This window comes from Rhea americana, unplaced genomic scaffold (assembly GCF_003343005.1).
Source record: "Rhea americana isolate MKP2758 unplaced genomic scaffold, rheAme1 scaffold_36, whole genome shotgun sequence".
Classification (NCBI taxonomy): domain Eukaryota; kingdom Metazoa; phylum Chordata; class Aves; order Rheiformes; family Rheidae; genus Rhea; species Rhea americana.
Window position 1 is genome coordinate 5,548,495 of NW_028186490.1, and position 18,448 is coordinate 5,566,942.

General features: G+C 42.5%; 1 protein-coding gene across 2 annotated transcripts in view; it reads left to right on the forward strand.

The window, feature by feature from the left end:
• The window catches only part of LOC146591793 (uncharacterized), a 29,980-nt gene that overhangs the window by 4,755 nt on the left and 6,777 nt on the right, over nucleotides 1-18,448 (forward strand). For both annotated transcript variants that reach the window (XM_085312324.1, XM_085312323.1), the window contains exons 3-11: nucleotides 3,429-3,771; nucleotides 8,206-8,322; nucleotides 9,226-9,467; nucleotides 12,676-12,841; nucleotides 13,687-13,783; nucleotides 14,772-14,847; nucleotides 15,514-15,639; nucleotides 16,972-17,139; nucleotides 17,446-17,503. In XM_085312324.1, the coding sequence (XP_085168450.1) occupies nucleotides 3,429-3,771; nucleotides 8,206-8,322; nucleotides 9,226-9,467; nucleotides 12,676-12,841; nucleotides 13,687-13,783; nucleotides 14,772-14,847; nucleotides 15,514-15,639; nucleotides 16,972-17,139; nucleotides 17,446-17,503 (1,393 nt within the window). The remainder of the gene's footprint in view (nucleotides 1-3,428; nucleotides 3,772-8,205; nucleotides 8,323-9,225; nucleotides 9,468-12,675; nucleotides 12,842-13,686; nucleotides 13,784-14,771; nucleotides 14,848-15,513; nucleotides 15,640-16,971; nucleotides 17,140-17,445; nucleotides 17,504-18,448) is intronic.

The window sequence follows — 18,448 nt, forward strand, 5'->3', positions numbered from 1 at the left end:
TAAAGGTAAAATGGTGTGATGTATAGCAGTGTAACAAAGCTTGTCAGCTGCATAATTGTTTATGGTTGGAAATAAACAGACTTTTTCATGAAAACTTTCCTATGACAAACTCCTAAAAATGAAAAGCAAWTCATTTGAAAGGAGCAATGTCTTATAATGCTGGGGTTTATAKTTATGTTGGCTCTGCATTTTCATCCATTGGGCATGATCATTGGCACCGTATTTTGTTGCTGCGCATGGGAAGTCACGAGTCATCTTTTTGTTGCACCAGCCATTAGCATCTGCATGTTTTATGCCTGCTTTGACTCCTTCTGCAAAAGAAATTCGTGCTGATGTGATCGCTGCTGAGTGTACGAACTGAGTTAACAGAGAAGTGCATCTAGGTTATTTGTTGCACATTTATGATGAACTATCAAACCTAAAACCACTGTTTACCGTGGGAGAGGTCTCAGTGGGTCCATGGTGCATCCAGATGGGATCGCTGGTGAAAAATGTCATTCGCTAATGTAACTGGAAAATCTGTCCATAGAAGGAGAATAAGAATACATCTGAAATACATAGAACATGCAATAGCATGATGATATTCCTTTGGGAATGAGGCTGCAGATCTTTCCAAAGCCAATACATCGTATTTTCCATATTAAATGCTGAGATGTTAATGTTTCAGATGTGCTTCAAATCTGTCTCGAGTTTGAAAACACTACGCATTTTTACATCTGTTTGACATTTTGTTCTTATTTTTAATGGTTGTAAGGTGGTGACTCCACTAGGGACTTTAGCAGATATTCCATGTTCATGGCAGCAAGAATGAGAGCAACACTGCAGATCAGGAACCAATCTTTCTTATTGGAATTTAGATAGTAGAAAATTTGGGCCAAGATTTCTATGACTATCAAAAACTTATGGAACAGACAAAGACTAATAACCTGATTTACTTGGCTGCTTTCTTAAGCCAGAACAAGGAAATTCAAGAATAGGGCCAAAAATCAGTATCCCATTTTGTTTTTATGTTTGCTGATACAGAAATATTTGACAGCAGTAGTGTGATGGGTTGTTACCCTGCAGTTTGTACTTTCCAGCAGAATCCTGGTTCCTCAATGGACTTTTTGTGGTCATTTTTGGCTGTGGCTTTTACTGACTCTTTGTAGTTGTTTGCAAAACAAACAGGGGAAAAGTGGGAGTTTATCTCTCATCTCAGATACCATTTAGTAACATTTTTTTGACCTAAAAATATTACAAGTTTTTGATCTACCTATGTATTCTTTTAATGCATTTCCAATGTAAGCAATGTCACGCACTGTTGATGTTTGCTACGCAAGTTAGATACAGGTTTAGACATAAGATGCGTACATTCTTCTCTTTTTGGAATAGCTATGAGCTACTGTGATATAGGAAATGTTTTGTTTTTCCAATACATGTATGCCTAAGAGAGAACGCTCTTAGGTCACGATTGCTGTCATTTATGCAATAATCCTATTTAGTTCCCAAAACCATGGGCTGTGCTGTAACAAGCTCACGGGGAGCCAGTCTGATCTGATTCTCATTAGTTGCATTAAACTAACCCGTGTGCATGAGAACTAACATTGTAGGTTTAACTCACTTATGAAATGCCCCAGTTCCCATCAACCCTCTCACCTCAAGGGAACAGAAAAGCACAAAAGTATGGAATAGGGACACTTGATGAAATGTTGATTTTGAGGACATAGTCTCTGCTCTTTGAGTATAGCAGCTTTTAAGATGTGCTCCTGGCAAAATATTTTAATTCACAAGTGTCAACACAAACAAGTTATAAATGTGTAAATACTTCATTTTTCTTTTTTAGAAGAGAAATGTTATTTTAAGAATTTTGGAGCCATAAGACCATGCTACAAAAGCTTTCCTTTCTGTCTCTTGTAACATAGACTTTTAAGGATATACCTAATAACCAGTGCTGCTAGTACTTGATTCAAATCATAAAACCTTTTCTGCTCTCGTAATATTATGTGAAGTCCTCAGTGGAGCAATGGAAGTGTAATAGGAAGCAGCRCTGCTGGCATTGCTTACAAGACCACAGAGAAAATGGATGTCACTGTCAAAAAGGGGACAACTGCTCAAAAAGCAGCTGTTTCCAAACAGTTTTAAATTTCTTGTGGAAACGAACACAATGCTCACTACAGTGGTGACTGCTGCTCTAAAACGAGGGCAACAGTTGTTTCACAAGCCCAGCTAATGAATAACTGCATAGCTTAAATCCAGATTATATTGTGAAAATGGTAAATGACAAGAAAGCTTAGGTTTCTGTTGATAATGGTGTTGAAATCTCTGACATAATTTAATGCGTATATTTTTTTCAGAAGACAGTTTGTTCCAAATAACACTGAGCCCTTTGTGCAGAGAGGCTTATAACATCTGTGTAGCTCTGCCGCAGACCAGGGTTGGTTTCAGCTCTTTTCCAAATCAGTGATCTTCTGCTTAATGCTTCTTTCCCTCCACAAGTTACTCTCTAAATTCCAAGAATTCCTAGAAGTTTTGCTTTATTTGTTAGGAGAGCTGCAAAAACCTACACTATGGCATCTTATGCTGTATGGACTCCTGAAGCATATCTTAYTTGTTTCACTGTGGACCACGGAGTAGGACAGTCTAAAGTAACTATGAAGGAATTGTATTATTTTCAGCAAAGTACTATATTTATAGCATGATATTTTTCTGAGTATATTCTCTGAAAATTGGTAGAAAACCAGCAAATGTTTGTAGCAAAGGAAAGTCTGTGCAAAGTTCCTCGGGGAAGGAGGATTATGTGGCATCACGGTCTTGTATTATCTACAAACATGAAGTGTTTTATCACGGATTAGGAGCCCTAGTTCTTTAGCTTTATAGCAGGATATAATTATTATCCCATATCATAGTCATTTTCTTCCTGTCACAAGACAGGTGACGGCTGCCAAGAGTATGCTTTGTAAGCACGTGAGAGTAGGAAAGCAGGTGTCTTGTAYACAGTGTAAATCCACTTGTTACTGCTATGAATAAGATTAGGGAATGGTCTTCAGCAGCTATTTGCCTTTTTTTTGAAAAACATAGAATTGCATACAGCGAACAGTGCTGGATATTTCAAATTCTTTGCAGCACCCACAGAGAACTGGGGCGGTCACTGATTGAGGTTGACGCTCTGGAAGGCCTAGCTGCACAGACAGCTCTGCCRCTTTCTTATTTGCTTGGTTGTGACAGTTTTTCAGTTTTTCCACATGCCACATTGTCTGCAGCTTTCCTAACAGCTGGCTGGTTACAGCAGCTTTCAAACTGCTTCAAGATAGGTAATACGACATCAATAATTTAGTCTACATAAAGGAGACTTGCGAAAGAGCAGCTGAGCTGGGCATCCTTCTCGAATGCTAAATGTCAGGGCTTTAATCATCCAGGCATTCCTAACAATTTTTTTAATTTGTTTTTAGGAATGACAATAAAATAAAGAAACAAGATGCCCCAACTCACTGTGATCTTCGCTGCTGTAAGGATGGGCCTATAAGGAATGGCCATATTGGTCAGCGGCCACCCTCTATCAACCCTGAGAGACTGAAAGATTTTGGTGAGGAGGACTATCTGAACGGGGACGTGAAGACCTGGGAAATGAAGATAGTGAGCCGTAATGAGGAGTTGCTTGGGGATGCCCTTTCCCGAAACCTGCAGTCAAGCAGCAGGACCAACTCGTCAAGCTTTAACAAGCTGATTCGATTTGAAGACATTAGTGCAGCAGCTTTCAAAATCCAGTGCGGTGTTCAGAAGACGCCCTGCATGGTAGGGAATTTTATAGATTTTCGTTCTCTAAATCTTCCYCCCYTTTTTTTWAATAAAAGTTAATTAGAAATGACCAAGGAGTATGTGTTAGTTGGAGTAGCTATGTCTGCATAAGATGACTGAYATTCATATTAGTTGTCGTCATCTGTCAATAATCATTTTCTTCTTATCTGTTCACACTAATGTAAATCCTCAAGTATTGCAGTGACCTGTAAACAAAGGATAAATGACATTAGCCATAGACTTAATGCACTGTGGTATTATGTACACTTGCTACAAGGCATGTGTGTTGAAACCCACAGGCCATCGGTGCTGGGGTAAGCAGTCTTGTGGGAGTGTCTCATTTGGAAACCAGTCCATGTATTTTGAACATAGCAGACCATCTCTCCTAGCTGGCAAAGCCTGCAAGGTGGGATACGTTCTGCGACTGAGTGTCTTTTTGAGAAAACAAGGACTTCAAAGTATATACACGTGACTGAGACACCCCTACTGTAAATGTGCAAGTATTTGATAGAGAAGTACAGTGCCTTAAGTTATTTAATTCATGGTGTATCTCTGCTGCCGGGAGCTCTTCGTGAAGCCTCTTGCGGGCACTCCGTGGCTAATCTCCTCTTTTCCCTGCAGAGGGTGAAGGGAGTCGTTGCCAGACCGGGTACAGAGCCGCAGCCTGAGAAGCACTCTTTCGAGGGGTCCATCTCTGTCCCTGACCCTGGAGGGTCCCATTAGCCTCCCTGACTACAGATTTTCTTTCTGGCCTGCACAGGGAGAGGACCTTGGTGTCTGAGCCACTTGGTGAAGTTGCCTTGTGTCCACACTACTTGGGACTAATCCCCGCCGGAGCAGATTGGCTGGGTCAGCAACGCACAGCCATTGCCCAGGTTCCCAGCTGGTGCCCGCTGGCCTAGAGACACTGTGGTTTGTTTTGGTGGTTTATCAGTTCAGCGTTMCCAAAATAAGGCTAGCTGTGGGGTTTTTTTTAGCATAATACTGCGTTATGACACAGGGCACCGTATGAGCGTGTCTGGGGCTGTAAGACGGCACAAAAAGCTTGCAGGATAGTGTTGGCTGTAGTGCAGGCAGTCAAATTCGATGCCTTATGCATTCATAGTACTTGTTTGGAGTGCCTAAGCGTAAACGATCCTGCCAGCCGTACTGGCTTTCCTTCCAGAGCGGGAAAGTCGGCTTGCTCSAGGAGGCAGTGTGGGAGTGCACAAACGTGTGGGCAGCGTGGGTGGTGAAGGGAGGAAAGAGGGAGCACACCCGACTGGCCCTCTCATCGCGCTTTGCATCTCTTGTCACCAAAGTCCACTGGCTGTGTTATGCCTGCGAGCGCACACAGTGCCCTAGACAGAAGTGTCCGTGTTTTGTTTGCATGGAGAGACTATCCCAGGAAGAGAAGATGCGCATTTATATTGCAGCTCGCGAGCTGGGGATTGTGAGCACTGCTCTTTTTTTGGCAGTTGGYAACTCTAATCATACTTGTTAGTTGGGTGTAATACTGCTTTATGAAGGCAGCTCGGTGGCGGGGAGAGGGAGGCTTGATTTGCAAAGCAGACTGAGCTAGCTTTGGACCCCCGATAGCCTCGATCAGCCCTTCCCTACAGCTCACGGCCGTGTGCACGTCTGCCAGGGACCTGTAGGATACTGCCTCTGTGAGCTGGGCAGTGCGAAACTGTGGGCGCCTTGGCCAGGTGGGTCATTGCAGGACCTCGCTCGCACCCTCCGCTCAGAAGGATCAGGCCAACAGTTCAAAATTAGTAGCATCTGTATCTCAGACCAATCCCACAAGCCTTCTGCTTGCTCACAAAGTATTGCTGCTGCTCTGAAACTGAACCAACCAACACATCCTAATGTGGGAAAAGGTGAGACTGCATCTTGGAGTCCCTCTTCCTCTCCTGCAGATATCCACATAACACGAAAATTTTCATAAACTGGTCATGCTGCTTATGAGTAGTTAAATTCTCTCTGGACAGTTCACACCATTTGTTTTTAGGCAGCATTGCCCCTTAGCTTAAACAACTCATTCCTCTTGAGTGTCCCTGACAGATTAATGCTGCACAGTTTCATCCCTTTTTTGCTTTCACTGTGCCAAGCTAAACAAGCTAACTTTCTTTAGCCTCCTTTTGTGAAATAAGCTCTTAGGATGATTGTGCTAGTGGAAAAAYTATCTCCTCATTTGTTTTAGTGTGAAAATAGCCTGTGGCTACTGTTATTCAAAGTAWTGTTCATGTGGAAGTCATTAGTATATGTTTTGTGCGTTGATTCTAAAGGAAAATATTTAAAGCACAATGTGATGCCCAAGAAAACATAGATAATTTTTATTTTACCTCCACATAAGTGAGAAGTAAGACCCTCTTTCAGATAAGCCTGTTTGGATAAAAAAGCAAGCGTGACTAAAAAGAACTTTCAGTTATTGAATGAATTTTTGCAGTTCGCAATTTGATTCCTAATCTTCAGGTAAGACCACGGGTGAAGCGCCCTGCTGGATCGCTGTGCAGGAGCACGCCTGAAGCCGAGACATGGCACAACGAGTGATGGCAACAGAGCCGGCAGAGGCCGTGGCTATAGGAAAACAAGGATTTTAGCATTAAATCAAACACTTGCRTTGGCTGCCAAAGTAGTGGCTTTAAGTGGTGTTTTGTGCTAGCTTTACGGATGCCACGTGGAGACTGCACTGTGCTGTGCTGTACGTTAGACGAGGTACCTGCAGTGCCTAGGCAGGATCAAGGTGACAAAAGGAGAAAGTTACAGGGAGGTTCACCGAGTCTTACAAGGTCGCACGTCAGGTCGGTGCGGCTGAAGATAGCACCAACACCTCCTCTCCTGCTACTGTTAGGAGCAATTGCTAAATTTAGGCCAGATGAAGAAGCCTCAGTAAAAGGAATTACTTGAAGCAGAAAAGGATAACGTAAAGAGTTAAATTATTAAGTGTCAAAACTAAAAAAAGAACTATCTGAAGTACACCATTTCTATGGTAAAGAGTGACTTCAAGAGGAATATTTTTAAATGTAGGAGCCTTAGTACCTTCACAAAGTCACAGGATTAGTCTCCTTAAAGCAATTTGTCGTTGTCCACTATAGAATCCCAGATACTCTACAAAARCAAATACGACAAAACTAATGCCAAGGACCAGTAAAGTAGTATTTCYTTTCCAGTGGTCTTGTTCTATTTTTGCTTAGGTATTCTTCACAGTTTAGGCTGTTTAGGATAGAAACTGTTATCCTATTAGTTTACTAAGAACTTTCCACTCTTCCAGTTCTGCAGCCAGATTTTCACAGTAAGTGAAAATCTATGCTCCTGTGCTCGCTGGATTTTCAGAAACAACCTAGAGAATCTGGCCCCACCTATAGGTGAAGTTAATAAATGTTTGTAAGTCCACTAAAAAGCCTGGAAATATTCATCTGAAGTATTTAGTTTAATTGYATATTTGTATTTCACAARTAYTTGTWTGACCCTTGCATACTTTTTGAGAGAAATATTTAAAGCATCTTGCCATGCYGTCTTTTAATCTATCTCTTTTTGCRACTTGTCGTAAACAGAGGCTTGGTTCCCTAACTCCACGAGTCTCCACTCCCATTTGTAGCCAAAGGAAGTTGGGTTCCCGGTCCATAAGGTTGCTGTGTCYCTAGTTCGTAAGAGGTTTTGTTTAAAACTCATGTTTCAGATAGYATGGTAGTAGGAAACGAATACGACAATGTTTGTGGTGACTGTTGTACTGTAAGAAATGATAAAGGTTTGTCACGGGCAGAAAATTCATGTGTTTGGACATTGCATCACATGTGCTCTGCTTGCCAATCCTCTCGGCTCAGGGATCCTYTCTGTTCTAAACGCTAAACATTTTCAAACAGCTGCTGCTTACGTTCGAAATCCTCGGAAATATTTCTTGTTATTTCCATTAGTCTTCAAATGAGAAATGGTTTTGCTAATGTTATACCAGCCTTAAGGTGCAAAATGGACAACAGCCAGCAGCAAACCAGTGGCTGAAACACAAGCAGAATCGTATGACAAAGTGAGATTTTAAAAAAAGAATTTTTAACTGCTTTTGCGTCTATTGGGAGATAACCTTATTTCTGGGCTATTCACTTTCCAGTTCTGGCAAGTGCTAAAATATCAGACCATAGAGTRGTTTCTGAAATAATTGAAAATGCTTATTTTTATATCTAATTTTGATTGCTAAGATCAAAACTAGTGTTATTTTCAGAATGCATAATGACATGGGGCACATATTTYACTACTGCAGGTTTGAAAATAGCTTCCGTAAACCACAGGAACTGGAAGGTCATAGCATGCTGTCACATATTTCCAAAGATATGGGTCATATATTCTGTGGAGCTCATAGCAGCCATATGCTTGTCTAACTAATGAGCTGATGGGGTGTGCAGGAATGTTTTTGCATTTTAAATACATCACGGCAATAATATTTCTATACTCCAGTATTCCAGGATGTCAAAGCAGTATGGAGTAGACATCTACCTAAAGAAAGAGTTCCTCCAGTACACAGGATCTGTGAAGGAGCGAGGCGTTCTCTATCTTCTGACATCGTTGCCTCAGGTATGACAAAATGTTTACGTACAAAAAGGGAGAGATCTCTTCTGCTTCAGAGTTGAGCAGAAGTAAAGCTAATCTTACCTATAATGTCCATAGACTTCCTGTATTCCTTCACTTTTAACCACTGTGCTAAGTACCTAAGTCTACAAATACCTGAATGTAAAATATTTTACTTCTTTATCTATGCTTAAGAAATCTACTGGATTTTTTTGGTGACATGCTTAAAAAATATTTGAAAGAGGAGTTGGTAAAATGTAAACTTCATCATTTTTCTGTGACATTTGGATGAATGTAATTTTATATGTATTATGGTTCTGACATGTTGAAGTGATGATGAAGTCAAGTCACAATAATGATGAGATGAATCTAGATCACTGATGGATTTTGTAATGAATTTCAATATCATTACATGACTATCTTCTTCATCATTTGTTGTAGGAGACTACTGAGTGTCTGCAATAGTAATAACTATAGTTGGCATGATACACAGTTCAGAAACATTGGTTATTCCTGCACTTTTGCAATAATATGAKTAATAAATAATAATTCCTTCTATTACAAGGAACCCTGAAATGAAATTATTTCCTACAGTCAGGGAAGAAGGACCAGACACTGTTTCTTTTGGAATTAGCTGGAATTTTGCAACTAATTCCAGAAGAACAAGAATTGAACCCAGAGAAGTAAAGGAACAGAAATTGAATTTATACTGTCTTAGCTCTGTGTGTAGGTCCTAAGATCACGAAGCTATGCATATACTATATCATAATATCACGATACGRTCAGGTTGTACAGGAAAAGAAGGCTAAAAGTGTAGTAGGAGGAGATCAGAACACCAGAATGATCCRTGATGATGTGGGACCAGTTTGTGACACTACGTAACGTGCAATAAGTAAACCTGTTTTGTAGGATCAGCAAAGAAAGGGGGTGATCGTGGCTTCGGACAGTAACTTCTCCATGGCTGTCGCTTACCATGCCTCAGAGCTCCGTATTCCAGCGTTTGTCATCGTATCAACCAGCACTTCCCCTGCCAGAGTGAAAATGTGCCGTGAGTACGGTGCCATGGTCATCTCCTACGGCACCACAGCCAAGGATTCCCAGATACATGCAAGAAGGTTGGCGCAGGAGAACAGYTATCTCTACCTTGAAGAGTAAGTGGGAAGTTAGACTGATTAGAAAGATTAGGTTAGATTAGAAAACTGCACAGCTCTGCAGAAACCGTTACTTCGCTGAGTTGTCACAAAGTTAAGATTTGATCCAAGGTCATCAAAAGCTTCCTCTAACCTGGAGTATGCACAGTTGTATGTTTTCAGGTRCGAATCCTGAACCTCTCTGTAAGAGTTTGGGATGGAAACCAAAATGAAACACCCTCCCCTCCCTCCCCCTCCCCCCGATTAGACAAATGTCCCGACTGGGAGTGATGCGGGCTGGTGCGATCCTGCGCACCACGTTAGCTCTTCGCRAAACCTCGTCAGCGTGCTTTTAGGCTAGCATTCATTTTTGGTCTCTCTGTTTGGAGCAGGGTCATTAAAAGTTAAGCTTTGATGCACAGAGTTCAGTGACGCAGTGTAAGGCAAGGAACGATTAACGTTGTAAAGGTTTTCACGTATCTGGCATGACTGACAAAACTGGGATTCCAGCTTGAAAGAAGGTGATTAAGAGGTGACTTCAGTCGTGTTTAAAGCAGCTAAGGATGATTACAAATTAAAGCTTGTGAACTGCCTGAGATCATTGAGTAAGCTGGATCTAATAAAAAGATGTTTAGAACAAGAAAAGACAGGCAAAAATATTTAGAACTGCTCTGCTTTCCAAGTGCCCTTTTACGCACTATGCTTGATTTTACCACTGAATTTTAAACACCTTTAGACTCCCAGACAGCTTTCCATAACCTTGTGTTTTCAAAATAGCCGTGAGCTGATTTTGAACAGGTGTGTTGAGAGCCAGCTTGTGTTTCATCACCTACCACATTTACGCATTAGAGCTGCATTACCTTACTGTAATTCCATGTTTAATCTTCCCTTGCTTCCCCCCAAAAAACTTTATTTTACAGAAGGCAGATTTCCTAGGTTCATAAACTCCAGRGACAAAGCACTCTGATTTACTAAAGTCCAGGCTACAAAAAAAAAAAAGATGTTCAGTCCATTGCTGTGTTTGATTAAAACCTGTCTTCAGACACAATTCTTCACGTTCAGGGTAGAGGAGAGCACTATCACATGTGCGAATCTTTTCTTAACAAGGTGCCTGAAACATGATTGCTCAGGTATAGATTGGGAGAGGCTTCTCAGAGAGAGGTTTGTGTATGTGTACAGCCAGTCTTCTGGCATGTGTGTGTGCACCACACTTTGATCTGATTTGACCTGTGCTTTAGAAGGGAACTTCTGAAATGAAATTGTATTTTATTTTATTTCATTTTGTTTGGAATCATGGCCTGGCCTGTTTGTAGCTTGCCTAAAATCTTCAATGATTTGATCCTTAGTGGGTGGAAAAATCACAGTAATGCTTTTCCAAACATCAGAGGTATTCCCAGGCAATAAACCTGCAGTGTTTTGGGGTTGTTCTTGTATTAATTACTCAATGGATACAAGGGGAAATAAAAAGTAAGAAGTGAAAGATCAAAACAATTGGAAGGATTCAAATCTCTGTCCTGTTGCAAGCTAGCACGGATGAAATCCCAGCGCTGAAGCTTATCTGTTAATCGCACTGGTGCCAATGTTGCTCAGATAGAAAAAGGTGGTTTCATGGCATCTCTGGATTTCCTCACCCAACAGTTCATTCTCTCGTTTCTGAAGAAGACACTCCGTGACTGACTCCTGGCTCACCCGGAGCGTGTCGTGTCCTGCAGTTGGGTGTGTCGGTCTCGGTGCTCCCTCCCCTGAGTGCCCGGACYTTTCTTGGGTAACCCCGTACCCAAACTCTGATCAGACCTGTCCCTTACTCACATGTGATCCGATTAGTCGCAAACCTGCCCAGCTGGTACCTTAAATTAGGAGAACCGAACCTAAGCAGCTATGTCACGTCAAACTTCGACTGGAGACGGGGGCCTCGAGACCCATCTTCGATTGCTGATCGGTTACTGATTTAGAAAGCAACTGGCGAGTTTTCTCACTCTGACTCGGAAACGCTTGTTTAAATATACAGACTTCATTCCTCCTTCTTCCTGCTTTCTTCTTCCCTCATTCCTTACATTTTCTTTAATGGCAAATGATAGTGAAAGAGAGATGTTTGCTTTTACCAAGCAAAAGTAATTGGTAAATAGTGCAAATAAAATATCTCACTTTATTATAAAAGGCTGAAGACTAATCAAAGCAGAATGTATAGGCACCCAGAGGTCATATATTTTTCATTCTTATATCATTCTACATTTACATCTTTGCTCACTTCTAAAAAAAATCCAAAACAGCTTTTAGAAATAGATACAAGTCAACCATTTGACTGACTATACAGTGGACTTTTCTCCAATCTTTTTTTACTATTTGTCCCTATTCTGCTTATTAAATTGCTTGTGCYTTAAAGTGTTTTACCAGTAAGTATTTTGGCAGACTAAATGCTTCTCTTATCCTTCCGTGAGGTCTTCCAAAGTAATGTGAAGGTATCAGACATTGGCCGTGCACTGTGGAAAGACTTAACTCTGCGCTACTCTGTTTGGTATCTACGAGGGTGAACCCAGGGCTTAAATTTAATGAAAATTCCTTTTTATCAGAAACACTAAATTCCACTTGTAAATAAGGAGAGAAGATCTTTCCAGTCTCTGCTTTTTTGTTTTGACTACAACATTTAAAATTCACAAAGCTTGAGGAAGTAATGGCAATAGAAGAAGGAGTTTTGTCCTTTTTAGATCTGTACATGCATGGGTGCATTTACATGCATTAAATGATAGCAGCAACAGCAAGGTGCGTGCTCTCAGCCTGCTGGCTGTTTGGGCTGCTGGCCCGATCCGGGCCAGATGGGCCCTGAATTCTCGTTGATTGCTGATTACTGCTTTAATCTCAGCGCCCCCTCCTGCGTGAAAACTCGCTGTCCTGTCAAGCCCAGATGATTGCCAAGTCAGGTATCTTGAAATGCTTGCTGACTTGCTTGTAACCGAAGGATTTGTGCCTCCCTTTTTCATAGGATTTTTGCTCTGGCATCAAGTCATGTTTGCAATTTGGTTCTGCACTACTTTGGAAAGAATCAGAACCAAAGCGTGGGATGGTCTGTTTGACGGCAGCGACCTGTTGTTTTGTCTCCTGGCCTAATTGTGCTGGTGCTTTACGCTCACWTATAGCTGTTCTGCTGAAGCACATCTTGAAAGTAGCAGTCTGAATTATTGCTGCATTGACCGATGTGAACTCTGCTGAGCCGTGTCTTTCCTTCCCGCAGGGAAGACAGTGCTCTCTATCTGTCCGGGCTGGGAACTGTGGGACTGGAGATTTACGAGCAGGTGCCAAAGCTGGATGCAGTGATTTTCCCTGCAGGAGGGCACTGCGGCTTGCTGGCGGGGTCGGCCGCRGCACTCAAGCATCTCAACCCACACGTTTCTGTGATTGTAAGTTTCCCTTCGCCTCTGAGGTGTTGTTTTTCGACAGCTTTCGCCTCCTACTGCCAAGTTTTCCAAAAGGCGCTGGCCTCTGGTGAGACACAGGCAGAGCCCGAGCGCGCTGGGCAGGGGCCCTCCATGGCCGTGGTCTTTGCCCAGGAGAGGTGTATCGGAGCGCTTGGGAAGCCTGCTGTCTCGTGGCTATTGGCTGGATTGTACATATATATATTTTATATATATATGTATATGTATATGTGTGTGTGTGTGTGTTTTGGAAGAGTGTTCCTATATACATACGTATATAGATATATGTATATAGGAACACTCTTCCAAAACAGATCAAATCCAGTTCTGTGTTTTAGATGAATTTTTTATTGGGAAATGTTAACCCTAAAGAAATCAAAAGATAAGTTTAATGACAGCATAATTATTTTGGAAAAAAAAATCTTCAGAAAAAAATATCCTTTTTTTTTTTCCCACCCATTTCCATTTACTCCTAGCTGTCATCTGGTAGACAGCAGCTAGATTACATTCCTCAGCATCACCTTCTACTTCTTTTGTACTATTGAATGATTAAAGGCTTACAGAGATGAAAATCTTTTTACGTTTTGTACTTGTTTTTAATTTACTATGAAATTTCWGTTGAAATTTATTAAGAAGGTTCCTCATCCCTTTTGAAGCTGAAGCTACATGGTGTGTACGTGGGTAGTGCACATTTCGAATATTAGTGAGWTTCAGATGGGCTTAGTGTTAGTTCTAACGGGAAACGCTGTGCAGCTTTTTTGCTCTCCACTCTGGTGCTTCTGCTATAACTTGATCAATAAAATAAACCTGACACCACTTCCCTTCCTCAGGGGGTTGAATCTGAAAGTTTCCCTGTGTTACAACAGTCGTTAAAGGCTGGCCACCCACCTGAAGAGCAGGCTCGCAGCAGTCACCACTTTTATGGAGGTAATAGAATGGATTATCCTTCTGGAGGTAAAATAAAACTGTAACTGATTTATCCGAACTGATCATATTCTTTTTGAGTTAATTCAGTTCAAATACATTTGAATGAAATCTAGCATTGAGGAATCAGAATTTAACTCATGCTGTAAGAGCAGCTTCTGACCTGTTCCCCCTTCCCCAACACTGTTCCCCCCTCAATACTATTTCCAGTGCATGTGAAATGTTCAGGCCAATGCTTGGAAATAAGAGGGTGTTTGTCTGACTGCTGTGTTCACAAGTAGTGTCTGAACAACTGGTGTCAATGGGGAGGCTCCATATGAAACACTAGTTTCTGCACAGGCAGGAAAATCTGATGCTTAAATATTTAGACTTGGAAAACTGTTKTTAGAACAACAGCGTTTATAAACATGGTTTGGTTGGTTTTGTTTCATTTGTTCAGAAAAACTCAGCTGTTAAGCAAATTAAGAATATTCTGTTTACCTGATGTTCAAATCTCTTGAAATTTTGAATTAAACTGAAGTTTTATAGACAAACAACTTCTTAACTCTCTCAGTAATTCCTGCCTCTCTCTACTCCCCTTTGCTGGCTGTCCTGCTGCAGCTGAGAGAACTAGTAACTTCTAGTTCYTATTCTCTAATTCAGGCCTCACTGTACATCGAAAAGCACTCATGTRTGCGGGACCTCACTCAGTGAGACTGTGCAGGTACAGAATCCAGATTTTCCTAACCGGGCCTAAAATGGCAAATTCTTTCTGGGAGATCTTTGGTCTTGTGTTACCAAACTCATTTTTGTCACACAAAAATCAAAAAACTTATTGTGCAATACAATATTATACAATACAATGTAACTTATTATACAATAAGATTGCATAATAGCAATGTGCTGCACCCATTTTATTCTATTAAGGGCACAAAACAACRTCAGGACTCTAAAAAATGCTGAAAGTGTCTAGAGCAGCCAGCTTCTTTCTTTTGTATTTTGAAATCTGCAGATGTGAGTGGACCTTGCTTTGGCAGCAATTCTTTGCAGCTGACTGGGAAACTTGTAGATAAAGTTGTTGCGGTGAGGTAGGTGAAGAAAAACAGTGCAATGAATAATATTGCRTGAAGGTTGCTGGGTATGAAAGACAAGCTGTAGCAGGGTATGGTCTTCCTCTCCCCATATAGTGAGGAGCAGCTGGGCCGTGGTGCGTGCTCTGAGGGCCGGTTGGCACTGTGCCCCTCGCTCCTGGACGGGGCCCTGCAGGCAGTGAGCCCAGTCCCACATAGCTCACCCTTTGGCTGGAAGAAGCATATGAGCAAACATTTCACCCACTGCTAATATTGGAGGCTGGACTAGATGATCTCCAGAGGTCCTGTCCAACCTYACCGATTCTATGACTCCCTCATTCCCCATTCACCTGCTCCGAGTAAACTGATGTTCCTGTTGCATTCTACAGCATTTGACAGCAGCCTTYGGAAAAACTCTCCTGAATCTTCACTGATAGGCCCAGTTGGCAGAATACCCCCTGGAATTCAACTGGAAACATGCTTCTAGTACAAGATGCTGTCCTGTCTTTCAGTTAATAGCATGCCTGAGATGCACACTCATCCCCAGCCCACAGCTTTGCATAGTGCAGCAAGGGGGTYGTTGCATGACCGGGAGGATGGAGGAATCCCTTAATACCCAGATGTATTGTTTTTGGCTTTTGCTAGCTGTTTTGTTTTGTTTTGACACAATTCTTTTGCCCTTAGAGAGGAAGACATCCTCGTCTCAATGCTGAGACTGCTGGAGTATGAGCGAGCCACCGTGGATGCAGAGGGGGCCATGGGGCTTGCGGCTCTGATTGCTGGGAAGCTGCCAGAGTTGAAGGGCAAAAGGTGAGGCAGCTACTGCAAATAAGGAGCTTAGCAGGGTGCGTTTGCCCTTGGAAAGGGAGGTGAAATCAGAGACCTAACTGCACCTGTCCTGGGAAAGGGAGGGGTGGGAGAGTGCTCGCTGYGGAGTGACGGGTCGGTTCTTGCCCTTGAGCCGGCAGTGGGCTCATCAGTGGCGCTCACCTCAGGCTGAAGAGACCATTCGCAGCTCCAGACGTCACGTGGAGCAAGGCAAACGTCAGCCTAGAGACCAGGCAACCGCGACCCTCTTCGTGAACGCCGGGGTGAGCCCTCTGCGCGCGGAGGCGCTCGGAGCTGCCGGGGAGGGCAGCACGCCGCTGGCGTCAGTCCGCTGCTTCCTCCGGGTCCCCGCGTGGAAACCGGCCCCGCTGGCAGCGGGACCGTGCCTCCCCGGGAAGGAGCCGGGCCGGGCGAGCCGGCCGAGAAGCGGGGCTCGCGTCCGCAGTCCCTCAGCGACGCCTGCCTCCCAGCCCCGGGGACTCCCGCCCGGATAAGCAATGGGATTTCCCTGGGGGCTGGAGTCCAACGTGTGGGTCAGCGCCCTCCTGCACCCGGGCTGGAGTACTCAGGGCTTAAGCGGGTTGAGCCTTGGCTCAGGACACAACCCAGAACGCGTTCAAACGTGCATAGGCTCAAGGCAAGCAAACAAAAAGAAAGAAATCTCCATTGCTCAACGCCGTACGCTAAAATACTACCGAGCGAAGCCGTTTTCCAGCACAGGTTGGTAAAGTACCGCCAAGGCAGCAACAAACTTCAATTCAGTGCAGCTAAAAAAATGGCAAAATGTACAGGGTTGAGTTCAAAGAGGTCAAGTTTGCTTCTGTAGAGAAAGACATCATGGACTAACCGCGTGACTTTTATTTCGCTCTTCAGCCATTTCTGTATTCACTTTCTAAGGTTGAGATGGATTTAATTAATGGTTATAGGAAGTATTGAACATGCTTCTTATCTAACTGTTAAGAAACTGAAACTTAGAATTTCCTTTCTGGGGAAAAATGCTGTCAAATTTTTAGAATTTGTTTAATGTTTAAAACATTAACATTTAAACAGAATGTTTAAAAACCCCAGCAAATGYACAGTGGAGAAAAAAACAGTTTCAGTGTAACACATCCAGCTGCCGGGGTCCCACTTTGCTCCTGCGATGGATACTGAGAGCCAGGAGCCGCTCTGAAGCGTAATATGCACTTACCAAAGGGCAATCCCAGGAGCTGCTAAGCCGATACTGAAACACAGTGTCGGTGACTGATGACTCCTTTGCACTGACTTTGCAATGACTCGTGCTAATCAAAAACCCTATTTCCTTTCTCCGTTCAGAGTGGCAATTGTTATATGCAGTGGGAACTTGGAGTTACGTCTGCTGCAACAGTGCATAGCTCGTGCCCTGACCCTTGAAAACAGAGTGTGCAGGTTTTCCCTTGTGCTCTCCGGCTGCCCCGCAGACATTGCAAAGCTGCTGGAGATTCTGGCTCGGGAGGAAGCGAGGTAAGGCTGTACAGTCACAGAGTAGCACAAAGATTATTGGAGATCTGGACATGTTTCTAAATGTCATCTGAAGGAAAGTCTCTAAGTAACTAAATTAGTCCATGTATTTTTTCTTGCAGTATTCTAATTCATATTTCAGAAAACCCTTTTTCCTCTTCTTTTTTATTTCAATGTGCAAACATCTTTGCATCTCTGAGGAAGTATCTAATACAGAAAACAGCAGAGATGGCTACTGTCCAAACACTGAAATGATTTTACAGTGACAAAGCTTGCCGTGACCTCTGATTTATTCTTTATTTCATCTAGAGTGCTGGATATCAAACAAGAACACTTGTTCGTGACATCTGAGCTCTTCACTGTTGAGGTAAGAAAAAATGTAATTTCAGTTCCTCTAGCAGTACTGATCTCCAGGTGTTTCTTCATTTTCCCGTATCTCTATACGTCAAATTTTGATGGAGTCCAACAGTGGATACGGTTCACAGTGTGCACAGTGATTCTGAGAGCAGTGTGATAGATAATCAGCAATGTCTTCTGTGTTGGACATCATCTTGCCTCACCAAGCACTCAACAGGCATAAAAATGATACAGGACCTGTTTTACCTGCTATTGCAACAGAGGCAGTGAAATACTCTAGCTGTTAACATTGCAAACCATCATGCGAATAGTTTTGTGCCGGAAGTGATGAGCGAGCTACAGCATCCGTTCAGAACTGGAAAAGCTAGCCATGTAGGCTAGCTGTAATTATCCAAGATCAAATTGCCTTAAATTGATGTGGATAATACCCTTACTTTTAAGGAATCCTCATTTTTAACCAGGGCCGTAGTGTTGTACCTGTCCGTAAACAGCGCAGAGCAAGGTCAGTATTCCTGTGCTGAGTATTTGATACAATAACGGTGAGGAAACATTACCAGCTAATGTCATCTCTTAAAGGATCATTTGTTTTGTAATATATCTCTTACTCCAACTGGTTTTGCCAAGGTGTGGTGCCACTGGTTTCACGCTACTATCGTTTAAACCTAATCCAACCAAATTTGTGAAATCTCAGGTGGTAGTGTTATGAAAGGTCAAACTTGGGACCTTTGGCAAACTGACTCACAACTGAAATTCCTACAATAAGACTGATAAATAAGCAAGTTGTTCTATATTGGTATTTAAATATGAAGTAAATCCACTAAACTCCACAGCTGCAGGAGCTCTGTATTGATTCCTGTACTGGGTATGAATTCACCTGGATGCAAGGACCTACTCAGCATTTTCATTTGCAGTAATAAAGAATAGATTAGATTAAAGATTACTGTAGCAAAGGACT